Raw genomic sequence first — 25,800 nt, 5'->3', positions numbered from 1 at the left:
TGTTTTCCTGCAAGCCCGTACATGGCCTGACAAGAGTCACCATAGGTGATACCTGCCGAGCCGGTCACAAGTACAGCAAACACACCCACAGACACGCTCGGTTCATTTATTGCAGTCACTGCTTTAGTGGGAGAAGCGTATTGTACCCTGACAATCCAGCTCTTTGTCCATTCACCTGCTGAGGGGATTGCACCGATTGTGCAGGGGTCCACCCTAAGCAGGACAGAGTATCGAACCATAGTACTTACGTGGTCTGAACCCTGTCATCCAGACCCTGGTCGGATTTGTAATCTTGTGTTTGGTCGGAGAGTTGACCATCAAGCCCAAGTTTGCATGAGAACATGTTTGTAATTAGGGACAAGAGTAATTTTGGCAATAAACATTTAAATTGAGCATTTTTTGGCCTCTAATCTGTAAAAGCACAGTTAACAAGCTTTGATTTACAGTTGCACCAGCTCCATCCAGCAATTATCAGCAATTGCTTTGGCTGAGATTCAGAGAAAACCACAGAAGGAGAGCGGAGAAGGAAAGGCAGCGACGGCGAAGACGATCCGAGTCCTGAATCTGTCAGGAATTCCTGCTCTCGACTGAGCAGTGACTTTTGTGTAGGCAGCTGCCTTGTTGGAACTTGTCATTAAAGAGCAGGGAGACAGAAAACAAGTGTTTGATTTTACAAAATTCATCAAACTTAACGTCCTACATGTGTTTACAAGTTCGACATGTCTTCCTAAGAACTAAGGGCAGAGCTAGGAATGCTGGGATATCACTTCACCTCTTAATCTGTTTGGTTTGGTCCTGTGTTTCAATTGTATTAGAATCTGTCGTCAACCTTAATGCAAATTATCATTTTAAAGGGGCAAACCAGTGTTTTTCCCTGCACTAACCCATAAATGTTGTATATGTCTCATCACGTTTAGTCCTTTTGCAAACCATGATTCAGTTTTCTGAGAAAATAGAGTTTTTTCATTCAGTCATTCCAGGCAGGTGCTGGTTTGTGTCTATCTCAGCGTGGTATGAAACTCATGCTATGACTGTTGACATTTACTTCTATGATGCATCAGTGAACATTAGTCAAATGTGTTTATAAGGTTTTGCAGAGCAGATCGTTTGTTTTTTTAGTGACCTTGAGACATCATTGTGACCTTTATTATAAAGGGCGTCAGGTGTATTAATTTAGATTTTGATTATGAGAAATATGTCAGTCAGACACAGGCTGCTGTCCCTCATGACGCCCTCTGGTAGTTTGTGATGAAGGTATGATGAAGTATCCGTGCACAGATAAAAACTGGGTGCACTTATTGATTTTTAGTGTTTTATTGAAGTGGAGCAAAGACGCTGTTTGTATAAAGTGTGTGATGAAGCCAATGTGACATGTAAATGTGAAGGTGTCGGCTCGTCACGTCTCACATGGCGGCGGCAGCTCGACGGGGACGACCGGTGGACGCCAGATGAGGAAGACGGAGCAGATGAAGGTTGACAGGAACAGAGACCGTTAGAGTCCAGTGACACAGTATTTCAGTCACAGCTGCTCATAGTTCCTCTCATTTTAAAGTACATCAGACAAGTGGTCTGCACACAAGTGCTTTCCTAAACACACCTCCCACTCCCTCTCAGGTGAAAGCAGATACCGTCACTTCACACTGTTGATGGTTTTGAAACGAGGTAAATGATCTGAGCTGTGTTTGGAGATGCTGAACCATCTTAGCATTGATTCTGATCGTCATTCATTTTCAAAAGCTACTCATTCAACGATCCACTCAGGCTGAGTCATTTACATATTTTAAATATTTTTTATGTCATGCAGGAGTGATCATGGTGTTGGGTCCATTTTGCACTTGGAAGATGAATTCAGGATGTGGTCTTCCCCTAGTTATCCAGACCAAATCATCATTTTTGGGCTCTGGGAGCTGGTGATTGGCACTTTTATCTGTTCCTTAAAGTTTAAACTATAAATCAAACAATGTTGTTTGAAACATCAGTCATTAGTTGCAGCCAGCACCGTTACCCAAACACGATGCTGTCTGGCCTGCAGGCAGAGCGTATTTGTTCAAATCAAGAAAAACATATAATAAACAGCTGAAATTAGCATCTGACACAAACACCGTCGGCGGTCTCTTCGCCAGCCCTCTGCCTCTGGGCCGTGGTTGTAAGACTCAGTGTGGTGTTGCAACTGTGACTAAGTCAGATGGCTGTGTGGTTGTCCTGTGGTTCAAAGCATCAACGATCGTGGTTCAGCTGCTGGAGCTGACAGCAGAGACCAAAGGAAAAGTCTGCTGAGACGAAGAAAACACCAGTTGAGCTTTGACTGATGAGTTTACAAGTGTGTCACACTGCAAGTTTCACCAAAATAAGGGGCGTCCCCGTCACTGTAGCAGTTCCTGCACTGTATATGAGAGTCATCTGAGGAATGCGGAGCACTCCACTGCCTCACTGCAGATTCTAATTAAGCTTTTGTTCTTGTGCAAAGACATTTCTGCAGCAGAAAGGTCAAAGCACCAGAACAGCGTTTGCACTGATTCTGGGTCTGGCAGTGATTTGCTGCTGCCAGTCATTAGGCCTGAGTCCTTCATAGCTTTTATAAGTGGCTTCAAATCCTGAGAGCACTTTTCACATTGAAGTTAAATACATTTACCTGCACAGATTCACCTCTTGGTAAGGTTGGACAGAATCCCTACATTTACCAGGAGACCATATCAATTTCTCAGCCATCTGAGGCTTTGTCATATCATTCATACCAGTCATATCATTCATACCAGTCATACCAGTCATACCTGGACGCTCTGACGTTGCCAAACAACTTTGACCAAACACTGGACTGATTTGTTGACTGGATTAAGCAGAAATTCGTATCTGGTTATTTGATTCATTAACAGTATTTCAATAGATTTTTCAATTCCAGCTGAAAACTTAATATCCAGTTAAAATACCAGACCATCCACTTCCATCCTTAACCTGCTGCAGGTCCTGAGGTTGATGAAACGATCCAATATTCTGAATGACCTGATTCCTGCTCCGTCTTGAATATTTCAATCACTCAGCTGCATTTTTGTCCACAGGGCGTCTGTGCTGACAACAGCCAGTGAGTCAGTGACTGTAATGTGGGTAACACAAGCAGCTGGAGGTTAAGAAGTGAAAGTGATGTTTGCAGGATGAAGTAACAGCTGTTCCCACATACTGTACCAGCAGCCTGTCAGCCTGTGAACTGTGGTGATCATGAGCAAACGGATCAGATTCAAGTCTCATGATTATTGTTGGAAATGATTGGGAACGTTCTTCGTCGCTGTCGCTCAAACACAGGCCTGACGTTTATCAGAGTTAATCACAGTTTGATATGTTTCTCTGGTTTGTTCAGCCACAGCATCCAGATGCTAATCTGCGGTCCAGTCAACACTGTCTTGCTCAAAGGCACCTCAGCGATCCCAGTGCCGTCGGTTTCCTGAGCCTCGGTAATCTCATGCAGACAGAGCAGAGGAAGCGCTCAGGCCTGCGCTCTTCTTGACCCCGTTTCCCTGCGGGCTGTCGTAGAGGGGCGTCCTCTCTGTGGACTCAAGGAAACGGGGGCAGGGCCGTGTGTGCGTGTGTGTGTGCATGTTTATGTGTGTGTGTCTAAAAATAGCATGTTTGAGTCACACGGTAGGCCCTACTTCCTGTTTTCACTGTCCAAGTTTACTTCCCAGAGAAATAAGGGAAGGAGGAGAGAGATGACCTCCCCCAGGTGCCCCTCCCCCCTCGCGGCGTCTGCTGTCATTCATTTTTTTTGCTGTGATGCCTGTGCACTGTGTCCGTGCACTGTGTCCGTGCACTGTGTCCGTGCACTGCAGTGCCCGTGCACAGTGTGTGCTTCCACTCTCAGATATGTGAGGAATGCACGCTGCAGAAATCAGCTGGAGAAACAAAGCTCTTCATGGGTCGCGGTTATCGTTCACACAGAGATGAGATTCTTAGTTATCAGGAGCTGATTTTGGTGATTCTCTTCTATTTCGTTTGTTTTGGCTTTGTCTCTTGTTACTTCCTGTCTTTCCTCTGCTCTATTGTAAACTGATGGATGGAAAATTAGACCTGTGGTTTCAGGCTGTGGAAAATTCAAATAAATGCACATTTAATATTTAAAACAGCAGTTAGAAGGCACAGCAGCACAGTCCCAATCTTCTAAAATATGTTTTAGTTGCTCATTTAAAAGCCTGAGTATTGGACATACATGTTTTATCACTGTTGTTATTGATGTTGTGCATGTTCCAGACTCATAGTTTAGAGAAATCCCTTAAAATGATCTGCATCTCCGTCAAAAACGAAAAACATACTTCCTCCTTGTTTCTTCTGAATTTCATTTCATCTGCTGGGACAAAATGAAAATGAAAAAATACTAGAAGACGTGACATTAGAAGACAATCATTCAGAGCTGTCAGGACGTTGTGTCTTAGCTTTTCCTCACATTCGTGCAGCAAAATGTGCAGCTTTTCCTAAACAGACACGCAGCACAAAGGTACATGCTGCTTATGACTCACACAGCTAACGCCTGTGGAGTGTGTGTAACGTAAATCACCGGTGAGCTCTACGTGGCAGAATTAAACTTAGTAAGGAGCCGTCTGCACTTCCTCACAAACAGGATGAGGGAAGAGAAAACACCCGGCCACACACACACACACACACACACACACACACACACACACACTCAGGAGATTATTACACACAACACACGAACATGCTTTTATCGTAATTGCCAAAGCATTGATCTGGTAAAAATCAATGGCTCAGTGCTGCTTTAAAGCTGGTGCTGTTGAATCACACAAATGTTTTTCACTTAGTTGATGCATTAATTAGTTTGACCCATAAAGTCTTTAGTCTGTACACTTGGATTGGAAGTACAGACAATTCAGTTTCTTCTGCACATTAAGGTGAATAATCAGTCGATCAACAGAAAAATAATTTGATCAGAAATTAGAATTATTTGTTTCTGACAACGTGCAATGTGAGGATTTGTTTTGTTTTGATGCTGAAATAAAATAATGAACTGTCATGTCGACACTTTTGAAAATATCCTGGTGTTTTATTGACAAACCAATTCATTGATCAGTGAACAGATTAACTGATGATGAAATACCCGTTAGCTGCAGCCCGACTGAAAATCCCTACAAACACCGTGAGTAGAAAGTCGTATCAGTACCAGCCTGCCGGTGTGTGTGGTCTCCACGTTTCTGACCAGGTGTCTGTACGTTTGAGTGGACATCACCGGACACCTTCAAGTTAATTTGTTAACATTTATCGGTTTGCACCTTTAGTGACGTCTCCTCTGTCTGTTTGTCTGTTGTGTAGCTGTAGCTCTGAGGGTACATGCAGCCTCATGACTCCAGCTTGACTAAGGCTCATGTGATGCTGTAAATGCTTTGGGACAGCTCTGTGTGTGTGTGTGTGCGTGTGTGCGTGCGTGCGTGCGTGCGTGCGTGCGTGCGTGCGTGCGTGCGTGTGCGTGTGCGTGTGTGTGTGTGTGTTGGGGGTTAAATGAAGCTCATTAAGCATCAGTTGACAGCGTGACGTTAATAAGCTCGATCAGAGATGTGTAGCAGTAAAAACCTCACAGGTGCCTCAACATGTTTACAGACGCCGAATTTCCTGGGGCACTTGGTGATATTGTTGCTATGGATACTGTTGAAACAACAAAATAAACAACACAAACAAACAAACAACATATTCACCCTACCTTAACTTGAAGTGAAGTGACCCTCCCTGAAACTGACCCTTACAGGGACCTGTAGTCACCGCTGAGTTAAGACAGACTTTAACACACGTCGATTTCACAGACAGCTGGACATCAGTTTGTCTGTGTGGTGGGTTTAAGGGCCGTCTGTGCTCTGAAGTTTGTAAAGGCCAAATACAGGCCTAGTATAAATCTTTAAGAAGAGCTCGGGGTCGACTAATGCTGTAGGTATGTTTTGGTACACAGGATGAGGCTCTGTTGGCCTGAATGAACCTGGAACAGAACTCGTTGTAACCCTTGTCCCTGCTTCTCCTTTTGCTTCCTTCACTGCCCACTTTTTGTTAAAAATGGTACTACAGTACATATATACTGTTTTAATAAGACAGTGAGCAGCTCTGAGTGTGTGTGTGTGTGTGTGTGTGTGTGTGTGCAGCTTTCTGCTTCCCATCCAGGAGCGGTGGGTGTGCTAACTGCTTCGTATTCTCATGCTTCTTGCTGTGAGCTGCAGCAGCGTTCATGGTACAAGAGCTCTTCCTGACCATCTACGGTTTGTAGAGAAAGCAGACACACAAAGTGAAATATGACATTACTGAGCTGGTATCGTTTCATTAGCATTGAGATATTCATGCAGGTGTCTGACAAAATCATTATATTATAATAATTATCACAACATTACAGTAATGATGCTGTGGGTGCTGTAGGGAGCAGATGGGTGGAGGACGTGGATGTACAGGGTGCAGTTCTCTCTCTCTCTCTCTCTCTCTCTCTCCTGTATTTTCTTGCTCTGTTCATGCTCAGTCTTTATTAAACACCACGTCCTGTGAAAGTGTTAACGAGCTGTTGTGCTGTCATGTCTAACTTCAGTGTGTCGATGATGCATTCAAAGACCTCGCGTAAAGCAAATCCCACAGATGTGAAAGCATCGATGCAAAACAAAGTGGTACATCAAGTCAAGTGTGATGTGGTGAAGCGGAGATAAAAACGTGGTGAGTGCAAAGCAACATTCATCTGGGCTGATGTGCAACGACAATCTTGCATGTTTACATCAGATAAAGACTAGTTATGGGAGTGGAAACTGAGAATTACTGAGACAACAATGACCTTCACATGGTTTTTTTAAACATATGTGCATTTTGTGGGTATATCGATCGATGCATGTGACCTCTGGACTTCCTGTGTGCTCCTCCTGCTCCTCTTCCTTCACATGTACCATCAATCCTACAGTGAGTCATTTGGAGGTTAATGCACATGTTTCTCCTCCATCTCTGCTTCTTTCTTTTCCGTTATTCCAGGCAGCGTGCTCAGCCTCCATCTGTGTGAAACCACAAGGAAACATTAACTGTCGCTCTCTGCACAGATGTGTGTTTGATCTCACACAAACAGGACATTTGTCTGACAGACAGAAGCTTTGGATGATCATATTGATCATATGCACCTTTTAACATGACACAGTTTGTGCACCGTCACTAGTGAGACACAGTGTTTAGTATGAGTCTTCAGTGAGCCACAAGCCTGCAGAACAGTGCGGTGACTTTTCATCATGTGGCTTTATGCTGTGTGTAATCTAGTGTGATGTGGCACGGGGCCCTGCGCAGCTGACGCCAGAAACCCGTCACTGTTATAGAAACTCTCCCTCAGCATTGGCTTCAGCGTTCACTCATAGTGATTCCTCCAGTTATACGATAATTTAAACCGCCCCACTGTTTCCCCCTCAGACCCAGCCTTTCTAAATCAGGCATGTGCGACGTAAATCAGAGAAAACAGGGTTAGTTGTTTGTGGAGGTTAAAGATTTTCAGTGAAAAAACCTGGGAACCCATGCCCTTCCTCTAATATGGCACTTTCTGTTCCAGTGATTATCGGCAGCCCTGTGTAACAGAGAGAAATGTTTCCTCCTTTACGTCACTGATGTGTTGGTGTCTCTTCAGAAAGCTGCAACTCACTTCAGGACTTGTTAAATAGATGGTCGCCCCGGGTCAGGCCGGGGTCGTCTGGGATCACCTGAGGTCACCTGGGGTCAGCCAGGAACTAAAAACCAGAAAAGAGCTACTGTCTTCTCTTGTCCAGGACATAAAGCTTTACCAGGTCCAGGTTTACCTGGACTTCTGTCTTTGTCAGCACCATTTTGAGTATAATTCTATAAAAGTGAGGACATTTTGGCTGCTCCTCAATTTTCAGACTCATGTTTGAGAGTTAACACTTGGTTTTAGAAGAGATTAGACGTAGGTTTGTGTTAGTGTAAGGACTGAGGTTAAGCATTTAGTTTTGTGTGTGTTAGTGTGTGTGTGTCTCCGTAGTTGGTCTGTTCACATTGGTGGAGCATCACTTATTCAACAGGGACAAATTAGGCATAGACAGACACGGGTAAACATGAGGGCAGGCCTGAGTGGCTGCCGACAGGAGGAGCCCTGTGTGTGTGTGTGTGTGTGTGTCTGTGTGTGTATGTGTGTGTGTGTGTGTTTGAGCCTGTTCTGGTTTGTTTGAAGTAAATCTAATGCATTAGCACCAGGAGTGAGTCCAGCTGTATAAAGTTATTCTCCAGGGCCTCTGTGTGTGTGTGTGTGTGTGTTTGCTGCATCTTTCCTCTTCTGCGTGTGGCTCCTTTTATATATTTATTTATTTACATCCATTTGTTCATCATAAATTGACTGTAACACATCAAGTGTACAAGGTCTTCATTTCAGTGCGTCCATTACTGCTGGATCCTGTGGGGTCTCAGACAGACCACTCTGCCTGTGAATCAAATCTGCTCCTGTGTTTCTATCTTTGTGAGCACCGAGTTGCCTTTTAGATATAGAGAGGGAGAAGTCTGAACGTCAGGGCAGTTTGTCGCATCCTTACTACTTTGGGAGACAATTTAAGGCGTGAGGCCTGGTATTAAAACTGAAGGTGAAAGGTGCCATCTCACACTTTTAACATCAACATCAGTTGTGGTCCGGAGCCTTTTGGACAACGTTGTTTAGGTCTGGGGTTTTGGGAGGAAATGAGGAAACATGTCTCCCTCTGTCGAAGTGTGTGTGTCGCTGTGTGTGTGTCGCTGTGTGTCGCTGTGTGTGTGTCACAGTGTGTGTGTCACAGTGTGTGTGTCGCTGTGTGTGTCGCTGATGTCTCTTTGGTGTTTCTGAACCAGATGAAGAAGCTCGTCCAGGTTGGAGACTGACGGACAATAACTGTGATCTCCTGGTTTTAGTCTGTGCATGGGGAGCGTTGAAAACAGTTGTTTGTTGTACAGAAAAAACACCTGGGCTCATCTTTTTACTTCTTTTATTTAAGTTCCTGATGAAAATCTTCGCCCATGTTCAACTGAAAGAAAGTAAATATGAACCCCAGTATGATATTTCCAGTAATGGTTGGAGGTTTTCTAAGAGGGTCCTCTCAAACATGGCAGTGTGAACGTGTGTGCATGTGACTGTGTGTGTGTGTGTGTGTGTGTGTGTGTGAGGGGCCTGCAGTGTGTCACTCCACACAGGCCGTGTGCTCTCTGTCACTGAGTCCTGATAAAACACAATGTCCTCCCTGTTCTCTCTCTGTGTCTCTGTCACTCTCACTGTGATTTTTCTCTCTTGGTGTTGAGATTCACTTTCTGTGACTGTGTCCATAATATTTCCACATATGTCCAACAACGTTTCATCCTGACATGTTTGTTTTCTTAAGCCTCTTCGTTCACACTTAGACCCCAAAACTAAAGAAACGTCCGTCTCCTCATCCGCTTAGTTTGGTAAACAAGTCGTGAGGTTGGACGCTGAAGGGCATCAGCAGTTTTTGTCACATCTGACTCTCTTTAGGTTGTTTTTCACAGGGAGACGGTGATTTATCTGTTTTTATCAGCTTCAGCAGACGACAGGTTTAATTTCATTGAATATTTACCTGTTAAACACAACTAATGGTGATTGCTGAGCTGTTTGTGTACAGTGTGTCAGAGAGTGTGTCAAGCACTCTCACTTCAACCTCGACAGGCTGTGTGTGTGTGTGTGTGTGTGTGTGTGTGTGTGTGTGTGTGTGTGTGAGATGCTGTGTGCATGTGGATAAACTGGCGGGTGTGGACAAGGACCTTTATTTTTGGACCAGTTTGAATCGCAGGAGCTGTCAAAACACACACACACACACACACACACACACACACACACACACACACACACGTGCACAGAGTCAGGCTGCACAGTTAACCTGAACTGGAGTCTCTGGTGCATCTGATCGTTGCTGATTCATTTTTCCAGTGATCACAAACAATTTTCCTTTACACGCCGCCTGCTTTTAGTTGCATTTCCTGTGTGGTCACATACATTTCCTGTGAAGAATACCATGATTCAAAAATTAGATCAATTGAAGTTTGCTCATTAAATCATGCAGAGTTTTGTGTCAATATTAGAGCAAAGATTAGTGAAGGCTTGTGATGAATAAATCAGGAGATGCCAGACTAATTACCACTCAGTCGATGGCACACAAACACACAGCAGATGCAAAGGGAGGAGGAAAACCTGCTGAAAGGCTGCACTTTAATTTGTGTGTGTGTGTTAAATGTGTAGGACAGTGTGCACACATGAAGTTTCCTCATGATGAAAGTTACTGAGCACATCAGCAGTACCAGCCCTGCAGGTGTTTTTGTTTTGTTCTGCTATTAATGGTGTAATTATTTGATACTATTACTGAAAATCACATCACAGTCAATAAGTCAACATATCACTGTGATTTATTTTTGTTTATTATAAGTGGATTTCTTGTTGTGTGTGGATTACATATATATAATAATCTTCTGAAACAAAATGCATATATAGATTATGTGTTTGTTTGCACCAATGCTAAATTTCCACTGAAATGTGCCACTGGATCCTTGGTCTCGATGTTGAACAATCACCATCTCTTGTTTGTTTGACCAACATCCATCTCCTCCATCTTTTATCACCCTGATGTTTCAGCTAACATTCATGCCGAGGTGTTAATCTTTCTCTAAAAGCTATTTCTGTCAGTGTGAAAGAGCCGTTTGTTAAACTGGTTATTGCTCTGTTCACAATGAGTTTTAATGCAGGGGGTGGAGGGGGTTTGATATTTGGATATAGAGTCTAGAAAAAGGTTTTGGAACTCCTCACCGGGTTAGCAAGTTTACAGTGACTTGAAGCACAAACGCAAACGATCCATCATCTTTTTCACGAGCAGGTTTGAATGGGCCTCTTTCAATTTGCCTCTTCTTTTGTTTAATGGCACCCAACTGGAAATCAGCACCAGCAGCAGCTGTTTATCTCAACAAAACAGCTCCAATAATACCCAGAACAGAAGTGGATGGAAGCACACATTCATCAAACCTTCCTCTAATTTGACATTTTCTGTTCCAGTGATTATCGACAGCCCTGTGTTACAGAGAGAAATGTTTCCTCCTTTACGTCACTGTTATTCTCTGATGTGTTGGCGTCTCTTCAGAAACCTGCAAACCTGAGTTGATGTTGCAGAGGTTCCTGTTATCATCACACATATTTAACACTAGAGCATATTGGTTTTCTTTATGCCGTTTAGTAAGACGCACCACCAAAGGGTTAAAGAGAGGATTTTTAAAGAAAAAATTACATTGTTTTTAATCACATCAACATTATCTGTCACTGTTGTAGGCAGTTAATCCTGCCTGTCTCTGAATATGGTCCGGAAGGGCTTGCACTAACGTGCTTTCGTCATACGTAACCTGACGTTACAATTCGCGGGAGTAGCAAGCTAGCGGGATTCACGGTCAACATAGCTAACGTTACCTCATCTCAGAGCAACACGATCAAATCGTTAAGAGAAATATCATTCAGTCGTTGTAGTAATCAGGATAAATTGGCAACTAAAGAATAAGGACCACCCCGACCGAATTTAAACCCAAAACAAGTATCTATAAAGGGGGGAAATGTATAATCAGGGTTTTTCGCGGAGCTGGTATGAGCGGAAAACATGGCTAGCAGGCTGGGAAGTAGCTAACGCTTTGTTTTGCTACCCCTGCATTCTGTTTCATCCTGATGGAGGCACCGGCACGGACACCACACGGACAACGACAGGTGTGTGTTGCTTTTACATCCAAACATGTCTCTGAGGGTGAACCAATAAATGGCAACCCACTGCTGATGATCACTGGTATGTTCATTCATTGTAGAGCCGATGAGTCAGAGCAAAATAAAATCTAACACAAATACAAACCAGCTAACTCGTCTTCTACTGATAGTTAGGATGCTGTCCCAGGAAACATTGTTATATTCAGCCTAAGTTTAGGATGTTGGAACAAAACACTTCATCTTTCACCATGACAGAAAGAAAATGCTGTCTCTTTCTTCGACTGACACAAGACACAACCAAACCAGCCCACATTTCAACGTTCATGTCTTTTTATTGTTTGTAATTAATTCAGGCCCAGCAGCAGAAACTGCCCCCCCCCCACCCCCATTCATGATAATGTTCTGCCACCCTCATCTGTCCATCTGCCATGATGGCTTCCTTCCTTCCGTTGGTTCTTCCAGAAAATGCAGATGGACGAGAGTAATTATGGTGTTAAACCTCAGAATGCTCTCAGCTTGCTGATGAGGAGAAAACATGCCGTTCGTGGAGGAAGCAGACTCTGGATGTAAAGACATAAAGTGTTAATGTAAAAAATAAAAAGACACACAAACACTTTCACACTGGAATGAGCCAACTCCCCCTCACCCGTCTCTCTCTGCTTTCCATCTCCTACTGTGTATATTACTGAGCTCACGAGCTGCACCAAGTCTTCACTTAGTCCTGTGTCTGTGTGTGTGTCTGTGTGTGTGTGTGTACGCCTGCAGAGGGGGATTATGGACACTGTGGGTGGTACACACTCCTGGAGTCTCTTTCAACCTCTGGCTAATGCTCACTTGCTTTAAATGAGATGAGCGAGCGCACACACACACACACACACGCAGCATATATAAGTGTGTGTGTGGGTGTGTGACAGGATATGTGTCAACCGCTCGTGTTTTTTTTTTTTTTTTCCTTCTGCCACATTACTGCCGTTTGGCGACTGATGCTGTGAGATTTTGGCCAAACAGGATGTTACGGTCACTCGGGGTGACGACATGCGGGTGGAGGCTGAGGATCATTTCACAGACGATACTAATTTGTTTAAGCATATTATGGGATATGCAAAGTCATAGGGCTGTTATTTAAACATGAATGGGACAGCCCCTGGTGTGTTTCATGGCACGTTAGAAAGTTTGACAAACTTCGCCTCAGATTTAAATAACTGTCTGTCTGCAGCTGAGCAAGCACAGAAAGGAAGGAGAGCAGCTCAGTGCGCTGTGCTTCTTGTGTTAGCACTGACCTGATTTCATGTGTTTCCGTCTAAGAGGAGGAGATTCTAGTCATTTTCCCAGTTTGTTTTAACGTCAGCTCTTCCAGCTCCAGCCAGATAATATAATTCTTTGGTCTGAAACACAAATATGCAGTTTCCTGCATATCTAGAGTCAAAGGGTTTCAAACTTGGAGTGGGAGGCACCACCTGTTAGTGTCCTGTTTCTGCAGTTTGCATCAAAATTCATACTGAAACATGAACACACATGTGATGTACTTCATCACAAGTCAATATCCATGAATCCAGAAACTACAGAAAAAGAAAACTGCTTAAAGATCCAGGATTAGCCCGAGAATGAGCAGGTTTTTAGCTGTTCATAATCACAGCAGCCTGATATTTGTCTGTTCATCCATGGGTGCACTGCTGATTTGTCATATTTTAATGGCACACGAATTTGAAATTGTTAACTAAAAAGATCACTGCTCATGTTGCAGCTCACAGCTAAATAACGTAGTCCAGTTCAGCCACAGAGCTGATTTTAAGACTCGTATCTGCGACCCTAACGTTTTCCTTTTGTCTCTTTTTTGTCCTTCGTCTTCCCTTTACTCCCCCGTCCTCCCTCATCCTTTCTGTTTGCAGATTGACCTGGAGCCAGAAGGGAAGGTGTATGTTGTCATTGACCTGTTGGGATCTTCCAGTGAAGGTAAGAATTTAGCAGGTTGACCCTTCTCCATCCTCTTTATAATGACATAAACCATCACAGACAGTCTCTCTGTTGTTTTAATTTGTCCACTTTTGTTGTTTTATTTCTTTGGACTCTCTGTTGTTCAGGACTTATTGAAGGCCCCAGGGTTTATAGTAGCTCTTCCAACTAATGCTACCAACCACGTTCAACTTATTGTTATCCCAGAAAAGTGTTTTGCTACATTAAAACCCACAACTTTCAGGAGAATGTTCCTGGACTTGGGTTTTTATAAAAACATTAAGTTATTACCAGACACATCAGACCAACCAGCATTAAATACATTAAGCTGCAGATAATTTTAGGAAGGAAGTGATGACTTGGTTTAAAGTTCAGTTGAGGTTAGGGTTAGGGTAAGTCTCCAGGAAATAAATGTAAAGCTCTCAGGTGTGTGTGTGTGTGGGTGTGTGGGGGTGTGGGTGTGTGGTTTCTCAGTAGAAGCTAAAAAGCTTTTTGTGGCCTGAGTAACGTCTCAGCTCCTTCACATCATCCTCTCATTGTAAACCAGTTGCCCTCAGATGTGTTTTACCCACGCTAAGCTGATATTATTTTCATATTGTAGAAGTAGTGATAGAATTATCAATCATTTCAAAATAATTAATTCGTTTTAAATAGGGCCTTCTCTTTGTCTTTGCCTCTGTGTGTGTGTCACACTGCAAAGTGACTGTGTCTGTATAATCAGCTTCCATCAAGAAATTGCATGACACTATTTCCTGTGCAAACGTGTGTGTGCGTGTGATCAAGATGACACAGAGGTCTGTGTTTATTGATCACCTTGTCATCTACAATGGCACAGGCTGAGTGTGTAGTAGACGTATCTTATATCTGACGGTTTCTAATGTACGAGTTACATTCAAATTAGATTCATATTCCTCAAATGAAGGCATCAGACCAGTGTCAGTTCATCATTAACGTGACCCATGGGAGTGTTTTCTGATCTGCCACCTCTGCGGTGTTGTGGTTAAGGTAACATGAAGATTAATATTTGGCTGAAAGAACATTTTGACTGCCAGGACATGGGACATGAACCTTGGTCTGATTTTATTTTAGATGGTCTGTTCTTCCATGGCAGCATGAAGACACATGGTGTTTCAACAAACGCAATAGCTGAGTCTGTGTCAAATCCATGGGGTGAGTCAGATGTGAAGGACCTGAAGAGATGTGGAACGCTGAAGGAAGCATGAACACACAGGCACACAAACACACACACACACACACACACACAAACCCAGAGTGAGAAAGGTGTGTGTACACGAGGATCTGACAACAGTCTCATTGTCTGTCTTAGTCTGCATTACTAGGATTTATGGATTAGTGCATTAAACCGGTAACTAGTGACAATGAGGTTCAGTTAAATATGCAGCTACTCGGTCAAGTAGCTCTTTTTCCTTTGTGGGGACTGTGGTCTTGCATCTCTGCTTTGTTGAAATTAGAACAGGGTCACTCCTCCATTGTTGTGCTGTACTTTTTTTTATTTTAATCCCAAGTGCTGCTTCTCTGTCTCTGCTTTGTTGACGATGATCCTATTGTAGCTCACATACTTTCTGCAGCATGGAAAGGTCCCATGCAGCACTCTTCGTTTAAAGACATTTTGGTGCAACCAGCTTAAAACGTGCTCTGCCACCTAGTGTCCAGAGGTATGAGACGGATTGTCCCAGCCCTGAGTGCTGCATGGTGAATGTTCAGAAAGACAATTTTTTCCTTTTTTTATCAGGACTAAAGAACCAAAAGTCTGAAATATTTTATTATGTATGACAGACACCAGCGTGTTGCAGCATATATTAAATGAAAATAAAGGATGTGATATTAAAAAAAGTGATTTATGAGCTGAATCCATCACATTTGCAGTATAAAAGAAATGTTATCATTTTTTGCACACATTCAGCACAGCAGCAGCCAACTGTCATTGTTCTAAAACAAAATGCATTTACAGTTAGAAATAATATCTTTATAATGTGATGCCCGTCAGCTTTTTTTTTTTTTTTTTGAAAGAAAATCTGAACCAAATCTATTTCCTCGTTTCAGGATGAAGCAGCTATTGGACATCACAGAGTGTGTGTGTGTGTGTGTGTGTGTGTGTGTGTGTGTGTGTGTGTGTGTACCAGATTACTTATTATACAGATGTGACAGAGTGGAGGAAGAGGAGAGGGAGTTAACCGGAGGCTGAGGGGGCAGGGTGAGGGTTTATAAATTGATTAGTAAAGTGGAGTGATCTCTAATGGACCAGTTACATCATAGGAAAGGGAGAGGTGACATTAGGACAAGGACTTCCTGCAGAAAATATCGTTTTTCTTTTTCTAGCCTTTGTTCCATTATTTCTTTCTGTCTCTGCTGCTTTCTTCATCTGTGTGTGTGTGTGTGTGTGTGTGTGTGTGTGTGAGCGTGAGCAGCTGAAAGCATCATTACTTAAATGTGTTTGCATAACAGAGAAAACACATGGGTGAACTGTCAGGCCTGAGAGCTGCAATCAACGTATTAGCTTCTCTCTCACACACACACACACACATAAATACCTGTTTTTAACCCTCTGGGGTCTGAGGGTGTTCTGGGGCCCTGGACAAGTTTTGACATGCCCTGACATTTGTGCTTCTTTCAGTGTCTTTTAAACATATTAATGTCTAAAGTCTGATAACACTGTAATCAGCACAGACTGGGCTACAATAATATGTGAGCAGCAAGTTCATACATGAGTGTGTTTTTGAGAAAACAGGGTTTATGCATGGTTAGTGAAAAACTACAATTTTTAAGTCACTGCATCAACATGACAGCAGATAAGAGGACTTCAGTATGTCTAAGACACACAGGGACAGAGTGCCTGTTTTATCTGCAGCCCATGAATATTTTTAGAGCAAAGCAACCTCAAAGTTTTTCAACATCTTTCACAAACACAAATGACAAATTTTTCTCCTGCCCAGTTGAATTGTTCATGCATAAATTGACATGTTATAGATAAACCACCTACTGTGCATCCACCTCGTTGAGGCTTTCAGAGCACTGTCGCTGTTACACCTTTGCCGGCTGGATCTTCTCTGTTCCTCAGAATTTTACACCAGCTCCCTTGTCTCACTCTGCTCCAGGCTTTGATTTTCTTCCGTGGCAAAAAATACTGTCAGGCAACAGCAGCTGGTCTGGTCTTTTGACACTGGGGGGAATGGAGGGGACATAATGGAAAACTATACATGATATGGGTATATGCTTGTGCTGTATATTAGAAGTGGTATCACTAAGTGTCAGCTATAACGATGCCAAAATAATTAATCATTGTGAATGTAGTCCATACATAAGTCAGTCCTAACCTGTTGGCACAGTCAGCACGACACAGAAGCTGCAGCTGTTCCACTTCAGCCTCCAGCCATCCCAGTCCCACAGCCGTAGGTATGGGAGTAACTTTGCTGGTTGATGGAGCCATTTATAATATAATTTAAATATAATTATATAATTATCATGTTGTTTTAAATGTTAATTGTTGCTTTAGGTAAATGTAACAATTACATCCATATATATACGTATATATATATATATATTTTATTTTTATTTTTTTGTAATTTTTTCCCCCCTTGCTGATTTTATGCAAATTAATTTCATGTCATGAAAAGATTTTTCATATAAAGTGTGCAAACTATAAAAAGTTTCTCATATGCACACTTTCACACTTTGACAGGAAAATGGGCCCCACCAGTGCAAATTCACACACTTGCAATACCATCCACGACCACTGAGGGCACTGTGCGAAACAAATCAACAAAAAAATCAAAATCAAAAAATCAACAATTTTCTTTTTTAAAAAAACTGCACTAGGCATATCAGGAGGCTGTTTTCTATTGATTGCAATGTTTGTGCCCATGGGGAAAACTGGTCCCCACGATGTGAGTGATATGTCAGGTGGTGGAATAGAAAAACAAGAGAACACACACACACACACACACACTGGTAGACTGCTGCCTATTGCTCAAAGTAAGTGGTATATTTATGTGTTGCAGAGATTATTTTATGGACTTAATGAACTTTGTGACCTGTCGTTGAACAGGTTTGCTATTTGTGCCTATTTGTGCCTAAAGTCCGTAACTGTCAGTTTTGCTGATAAATCAAAATAAGATACGACCAAATACATTCTTGTTTCCTGTGTGTCCATAGTTTTGAGGACAAGTGTCCATTTATTCATAATAATACACGTGGTCCACAGCCTGTCCTCCCAACGTCCCACATTTTCCCTCTGACTCATTTATATTACTGTAGAAAAATTACTGTGTGTGTGTGAGATTCACTGAAAAGAAGCATAAAGTAAAAAACTAAAAGATGCGAGTGAGGGGAAATAAGGATGCATTTCTTTGAACTGGGATTTTCTCTGATCTACTGCCAGGCTTCCTCCTCACTCACTGTGTCACTGCCATCTAGTGTGTGAATGGCAGAAGTGCAGATTTTGTGTTGGCTCATTGACTCACTCAGAACATATTGTTGATCCAAACCTGCCTGTGTTGCTCATTTATGTGTTTAATTATAATTAAACCTGCAAAGACATGATTCAGGAAGACGGTTTAAAGTTGTAGTTTCACCTATTTTAAAAAAACATTTAAACATCAGGATTTAAGTGTTTGGTTTATTTAAGAACCATTTAGAGATGCTAGAAACCAGTAACATGATCAAAACCTGCACACACGTTTGTATTATATCAGATAAATGTTTTTGTTGTGTCTGTTCAGATGCGACAGGCTCCACGGAGAATGAGGAGCGTGTATTTCGGCAGCGGATGCGTCCCAGGAAGCGTCAGGGCGCCGTCCGCCGCAGAGTCCACCAGGTCAACGGACACAAGTTCATGGCCACTTACCTGAGACAGCCCACATACTGCTCCCACTGCAGGGACTTCATCTGGTGAGGACACACACCCTCTACACAGCAATCCATATTCACGCACACAAAAACTACCAAAATGTTTTGTAAAAATTTCCTCTTATTGATGAAGCTGAATCCTGTGACAAAGGAAAGAATCGGGGCCGATTCACCTGCAGTTTTCTGAGCTTTCAACCAGCAGATGGAGACACTTTGTCAGAGTCTCTCGTTATAAACTGTAAGGAGAAAGTCTGTTTTAAAAACAAAACACTGACCTGGAGAACACCAACACAGAGCTAGTGAGTCGGTTTGCTTACATTGTAAATGTCAAAAAACATGCTCTGTCTGTACAAGAGTGCAAAGGTCAAACAGATAGAGGATAATACTCAGCTTAATATCCCTACAAGATGCCAGATGTGTTTTAAAATGGTTTGGTGATGGGCTGAGAAGAGTCGTTTTCCTGAGCAGCCGCCTGGACACACAGGCTACATACCAGCCGGGTTTGCTGTGTGTTTGAACGTGTTCTCTGATTTCCTGCATTAACCTGTTTACATCCACTGCGTTTACATGCAAACGCAGTGGATGCTGTGAAGTGTGGAGTGATACACAAAGCCAGCTGTGTTTGTTTCCATCCCAACAAACGGTGTTACTGGCACTCACGTGGAAACTATGTGGCCTCGTCGCTGTGCTCTGAAAGAGCGTTTGATGTGTAATCAGAATCACAAGGAATCTCTGTTGGAGTCCTGCAGCGTGAAAACAAAAACCCTGCACCATCCTGGGACCTGCGCTGTTTGTAGTAGTGGTGTTGTTTTTGTACTGGCCTCCACAGAATGTGCTAAATATATTGGGTTGTGTTGCAGTTACAGTGTGTGTTTGCCTTTTCTCACTCGTTTCTCTCTCTCTGACCTTCAGGGGCGTCTTAGGAAAGCAGGGCTACCAGTGTCAAGGTAGGACAGTGTTTACTGCAGCCTTTAGTCCACTGTGTCTTATTAATCATTTCTGTTGGTCCAGATTATAAACCTGAGACACTTGAGATGTGTTTCATATGTGTGTGTTCCTCCAGTGTGCACCTGTGTGGTCCATAAGCGCTGCCATGAGCTGATCATCACCAAGTGTGCTGGGATGAAGAAGCAGGAGGACACGGTTGGGGAGGTGTGTATCAGCAGCTACGTACAGCACACACACACACACACACACACACACTCATCATTACACTGTGCTGTTTACAGGCAACACAGGAAGCTAACAGCAGGGCACATTTACCAGATGCTTTGGCACCTGTTCTTCTCTTTAATTCACCCAGTCCATTAATCATGACGTTAATGATTCATATTAGAGATTCCACTTCACTCAACTGTCGAGAAAAGAAAAGATTGGTCCAGCTGAGTCTTCTTGGTCTAACTGCCCCTTTCTGCCTCTTACAGACAGTCGGGTGTCAGAGGTTCAGTGTGAACGTGCCGCACAAGTTCAGCATCCACAACTTCAAGGTTCTCACCTTCTGTGACCACTGTGGGTCTCTGCTGTGGGGTCTGCTGCGACAAGGCCTGCAGTGTAAAGGTATGGACAGACTCGGGTCAGGATATGTCTGTAGCGTCTGTTGTCAATTTGTGCCGATCACTAACTCTGCCTTTCTCTGTGTGTGTCTGCCTCAGTGTGTAAAGTGAACGTGCACAGGCGCTGTGAGAGTAACGTAGCCCCCAACTGTGGCGTGGACGCCAGGGGAATCGCCAAAGTCCTCTCTGACCTCGGGGTCACACCAGACAAGATCTCCAACAGCGCCCAGAGACGGAAAAAGGTGGGAAAACCAGTTTAAGAATTTTGCAAACAGTATGATACTGCACTAAACAAGCTTCCCTCTAGACAGTTGTACAGTATGCTAAAGTATAGACAGTACATAGAGTATTGATGATGATGGGGAAATTACTGATGAAGACGGTGATACAGATGTTGTGTTTGGACAGCTTCCTCAGAGTCAGGACCCCCAGCACCCGTTATCAGGGACACCTCAGACAGAAGACGACCGCTCAAAGTCCGCCCCCACCTCCCCATGTGACCAGGGTAGTAAAACTTCTCACCATCACAAAACTCTGTTCTGCGTCAAACCAAACAAGACGAACTCATCTCAGTTTGTTTCTGTCCAGATGTGAAAGAGCTGGAGAACATCAGGAAGGCTCTGTCGTTTGACCACCGTGGAGAGGAGCACAAAGCGCACCCCCTTTCTTCCCCCTCGTCTGTTGCCACGGTAACAGCGGACAGCAATGGAGGACCAGGCGGTGGAGGTGATGGAGGCAGCACCGCAGTTGAGGCACAAGGAAGCCGGGAGAACGGAGAGGTCAAAGGTCCCAGCGCTCCAGAGACCAAGAAGATGAACCTGCACGACTTTGTTTTCATCAAAGTCCTGGGAAAAGGAAGTTTTGGAAAGGTGAGAGCACGACCTTTAACCCTTGTCCATCTGTTTGTATCTTTGTCTGGTGTCCTTCTTACTCTTGCACCTTTCTACATGTTACACAGTGAACAAGTGATGAACAAAATGAAAAAGATGGAGCAAACATCAGGTTGAATTAGACACATGCAGGGAGAACAGGAAGACGATGAAACCAGGAAAATAAGTTACGAGGTTTGTTTACATTTGTTTGGGGTTCCTTCTGACTGTTGTGGGTCGTGTGAGCAGGTGATGCTGGCGGAGCTGAAAGGCAGCGACGAGGTTTACGCCGTCAAAGTGCTGAAGAAAGACGTGATCCTGCAGGACGATGACGTTGACTGCACCATGACCGAGAAACGCATCCTGGCCCTGGCTAGAAAACACCCCTACCTGACACAGCTTTTCTGCTGCTTCCAGACTAAAGTAGGAACACACACTCCCACACACACACACACACACACTTAAACATAAACACACATGCAGGCACGCTGTGAACCACTAGGTGGCAGCATCACACCACATTTCAGTCTGTAGTTTCCAGTCGATAAGCAATGAGCAGACCTGACTCTAAAATGTTATTTAACAAATGATGTTTGGCAGAACAGTGAGGTATTTAACGTGCTTCTTTCAGGAGTTAGTATTTGGGTTCTTTCCTTTTATTTTCTACACACTGGAAAAAACACTTTACAATGATTCAAACACAGAAACAGAAAACAACAGTCTCATCACTGATGTAAAACATATTCACAGTTTTAAAAAAAAAAAAAAGCAGGATGTCAGGTGACTGTAGGTTAAATACTGTGTGAATTTATAAACAGGTCAAACATCTAAAAGCTGTTGTGTTGAGAGATCAGCTCTGTGACCAGTCCTTCAGTTCAGTCTGATCCGTGAAGTGTCTGCTGTCAAAACTCCTTCAGTCCCTTCACTTCCGTGGCTGCTGCCTCCTTCGCTCTCTGCTCTCATCAGCTCCACTTCGCACTAATTTGTCCGTCTATCCGGTGTCGATGACAGACAGACCCACAAAAGCTCCTGTGCATGTTATGTCTGTCGTACGTTACATAATTTGCTGTCAGGAAATACATGGAAGCCCTTTATATGTACCTGTCTGTATGTGTGAGAGACTCCCAGGTGTGTCCTGCTTCCAGTTTGACGACCTACCAAAGGAACAGGTGACATGCTGTACCAAGTCCTTTCAGTCCCTTCAAACGTAGACACTGAACCTTTAACCAAACATTTGGCTCAGTGTGAGGACTGAACTGATGGAGACGTAAGAGTTTAGAGTCTCACATCTTCTTTGGGTAAATCTGTGCAAAACCCCTGAAAACCCTCTCACCATTTCAGAGGAACCAAATCAACCAGGATGCAAATATAGAAGCAGGAGACGTAAAGAGACACTCAAGTGTCACCAAGCCTGTGAGAGCAAAACATATTTGTGTTTTTAAATTAGAGACTGTGGCCTTTTCAGTGAAGCATCTACAAAAATGTTTTAAAGACATAGGATACGAAAGATGAGATACGGTGAGATTTTTTTTAACCTGACAACATTTTTAGAGGAACTTATTTTTAAAATCCAGTTGTTTGGGGAGGAAGTTGAATTAGTGAAAGTCTTGGAAAGTCCATTTCAGTGAACAATATATGTAAGGATCCTCATTCAGTTCAGTAGGATGGAGACATGACGTGGCTGAACAGACGTTTTGTAAGCTGCATCTTTTGTTTATTTTCTCACAATGTTCTGGAGTCTAATGCTGGCGTCTCCTGTTCAATTTATTTATTCCTGCTATTTCCCTCCAAAGCAAACACAAACATGGAGGGTGGATGGACGAGACAGGGAGGGAGAGACCGGGTTCTCAGATGCCGTATTTTCGGGTTGTATTCATTCGTTCATTTACTTTATTATTTTTTCCTTCTTTTGTTCTTTTTCTTTCTCTTCATCAGTGTGAAACACACACACACACACACACACACACACACACACACACACACACACACAGGCAGTCAGGGCTGATTGGGATTGTGTTCTTGGACAAAACAAAGGGATTGTGGGTCTTATATAACTGCTTTGATCCTTATCAGGGACATGATGTGTATTCAGTATGCTGTGTGACCCCGCCCTCATCGCCATCCACCCCCCCTCGCCCCTCCACACGACTCTTCTTGGAACACACACTCGACGTGATTACTATAAACAAGCCCATATACGCACAGTGTATATATGCAGCATGTATGGTACGTACACGCACACGGACTCATCAGCATGAGATTGAGTTCAGCAGCAGAGATGAGGTGTGATGTTGGGTTCAAACCTCTGCAGTATGAAGTAAATGTATATATGTTATATTATAACGTAGCAGTAATGGACGTGTAGCAGCTTTTAACTAGAACAAAAACGCCTCTAAAAATTGGCCTTCATGTTTTTGCAGTTCATGGTGGTGACAATAACAGACAAACTATTTCAGTTTTGTGGTTAATTTAAATATCAGTGAAACAGAAGAGGGGCAGTGTCAGCGTCAGCTCTTTGGTCAGGTTTGGTGTCGATCATGTTTTATCTGCTGTCCCTGTTTGTCAGCACGATGTCGCTTCAAAGTGAGAAACTGGGTCAAAGGTGCGATTGAGGGGTTTTTTTTCTGCCTCTGTGATCAGATCTCAACTCGACTGTCTTGTTGCATTTTTTTTCACCCTCCCTTGTCGTCTGAACTTCTTTCATTTGTTGTTTCAGTCCCTCCTTTATTTTCCTGCGAGGACCTTCGGGGGTTAATGTTTTGAACCCGCAGGCCGCCAACGCAGAACTTTATGTTCAGACGTTTGTCTTCTCCATCAGTGCTCACCCATCACAGTGTGTGTGTTAAAACACAAACTATATTGTTAAAATATATTTAAACAACGTGACAGATTTATTTGATTTATAATTAGAATTTAATTGGCTTTTTTTTGTCACTTATTTTTTTTATCGTGAAATTTAATCAGTATATTTTTTTTTTCTTCCCAAAATACCTTTAGAAAGTACTTGCACCATGACATCATAGTTAAAAAAAACTTTGTACTCTGTCCAACTATGTACAATGTACAATTTGTACTATGTCCTACCTCCGCCCTCCCTCCCATTCTTCTTAATCGACTGTGGGATCGCGGCCGTTCCCATATCAGCCTAATTACCATCGAGAAATGTAAATAACATTATACAACAGTAGCGCCAGGCTTCATTCTGCTCTTCACACAGAGGCCAAGCGAAGGCAGGAAAGAAGTGAATGAGGAAGTGCAGAGAGAGAGAGAGGGGAGAGATAGAGCAGGGCGATGAAAGGATTAAGAAAACTGCAAATGTTCACAATTTGCTATAAAAGCGTCGGTGATCTTCAAAGTAAGAAGGGAAAGGTGGTAAAACGAGAAGAAGGAGGGTTTGGCTAAAAACTCAGCGAGGTAGGGAACAGGACAGATGACAGTGAGTGAGTGTTTTTTAATGAGTGTAATTGGTGAAGATCAGAGGCAGCAGACCAGCCAGGTACATTAATGAACCTTTGTTGTCTTCTGCCGCCGCAGACTGATAGAAAGACAGATAGAGAGGAAGGCAGGCACATACAGATGTGGCAGATGACTGAAAGCAGAGGGACAAACTGCTGCATGTGGATGTTCATGAGGAGCCATCTGGCAGCCATTGTCCTGCATGTTAGTCTGTGTAGCATCACACCAGGTGCTAAGACCAAAGTGTTTTTCTCTGCTCCTGACACGTAAAAAACAAGAACCAAAAATGATTTAAAGCAGCAGAAGAAACAAAGCGTTTTGGCCTCCACTGTGTGTTTTTGCCTTTTGTGGTTGCAGTAATCAGCAGCATATGTCTCTGCTGATGCCAGTGTGTGTTTCTTCACCAGCACAGTTATTGCTGTGTGTTGTGTTTGTGTCAGTAGCTTCAGAATTAGTGTTTTTGGAAAATGATGACGCTTTGTCTGGCCTTCACTTCTTCAGAGGGTTTCATGGTTGAGGTTAGAGAAAGACTGTGGTCATTGTCAGCTATTAGCTCCGGGTTTTGTGTGAGTGGTTTTGTGGTGCTATAACAACGTCATGCCTTTTCCATCTCTGCTGCTGAGAGAGGACCACAAGGGCCACTTATCAGGAAAACAAACAGTAAACACAATTAAGGCATTAAGTGTTGAACAAACAACAAATACTGTGGCTTTTCTGGACATTATCAACTAAAAATAAAAATAAAAGTGCAAAGTGATATTACACAAACAAAAATACTTAAATATTATCTGGAATTGTGTTCCTTTGGTGAAGGCCGAGGCCTAAAAACATCTGTGTTGTTTTTCTTCTTAAAGAACAGATTAAACTTGAAGTTACTCTCAAACGTAAAATTAAAAGTCTCCATCCATCCCACTCTCTGCCTTCCCTTCTCCTACATCCTGATTTTATCTCTTTTTTACTGCATCCACCTGTCCGTCTCTCCTGGTGTGCTGCTCACACATGTGAGTCTGTGCAGCACACACACACACACACACACACACACACCAGAGCATTATTCTGTTGCTAAGAGACGTAAAACCCTCACACATCCTGCAAAGGACAAAAATACACTCAACAACCATCAAGCTCTTGTCTGCATCTTAAACCCACACACACCTCTGCTGCACACTTCACTTCACTGTGGCTTTAAAAAGACCTGACTTTCCTGGAAATCTATTTCTGATGAAACTAATCAAGACAAACTGTTCACTCACACAGCTGTTGGTTTTTTTTTTGTTTTGTTTTGTTTTGTTCTTTTCAACCGAGGAAAATCACGTGTTCTGCTTTGTTTTTACGGGAACCAGGAGTAAGGAGATACTCTGTGAGAGAACCACCATCCCACCACACGCATTTG

The 25,800-nt window shown here is 43.1% G+C and overlaps 1 protein-coding gene across 2 annotated transcripts in view; it reads left to right on the top strand.

The window, feature by feature from the left end:
• LOC113131839 (protein kinase C epsilon type-like) overlaps positions 1–25,800 on the top strand; it is a 51,237-nt gene that overhangs the window by 6,310 nt on the left and 19,127 nt on the right. For both annotated transcript variants that reach the window (XM_026309542.1, XM_026309543.1), the window contains exons 2-10: positions 13,600–13,663; positions 18,403–18,571; positions 19,442–19,476; positions 19,593–19,681; positions 19,954–20,086; positions 20,182–20,324; positions 20,491–20,587; positions 20,671–20,951; positions 21,201–21,374. In XM_026309542.1, coding sequence (XP_026165327.1) covers positions 13,600–13,663; positions 18,403–18,571; positions 19,442–19,476; positions 19,593–19,681; positions 19,954–20,086; positions 20,182–20,324; positions 20,491–20,587; positions 20,671–20,951; positions 21,201–21,374 — 1,185 coding nt within the window. The remainder of the gene's footprint in view (positions 1–13,599; positions 13,664–18,402; positions 18,572–19,441; positions 19,477–19,592; positions 19,682–19,953; positions 20,087–20,181; positions 20,325–20,490; positions 20,588–20,670; positions 20,952–21,200; positions 21,375–25,800) is intronic.

The sequence above is a fragment of the Mastacembelus armatus genome, chromosome 15 (assembly GCF_900324485.2).
Source record: "Mastacembelus armatus chromosome 15, fMasArm1.2, whole genome shotgun sequence".
In the NCBI taxonomy this organism is placed as follows: Eukaryota; Metazoa; Chordata; class Actinopteri; order Synbranchiformes; family Mastacembelidae; genus Mastacembelus; species Mastacembelus armatus.
Note: the sequence above shows the minus strand (reverse complement) of the source record. Positions and strands in the feature narration are given on the sequence as shown.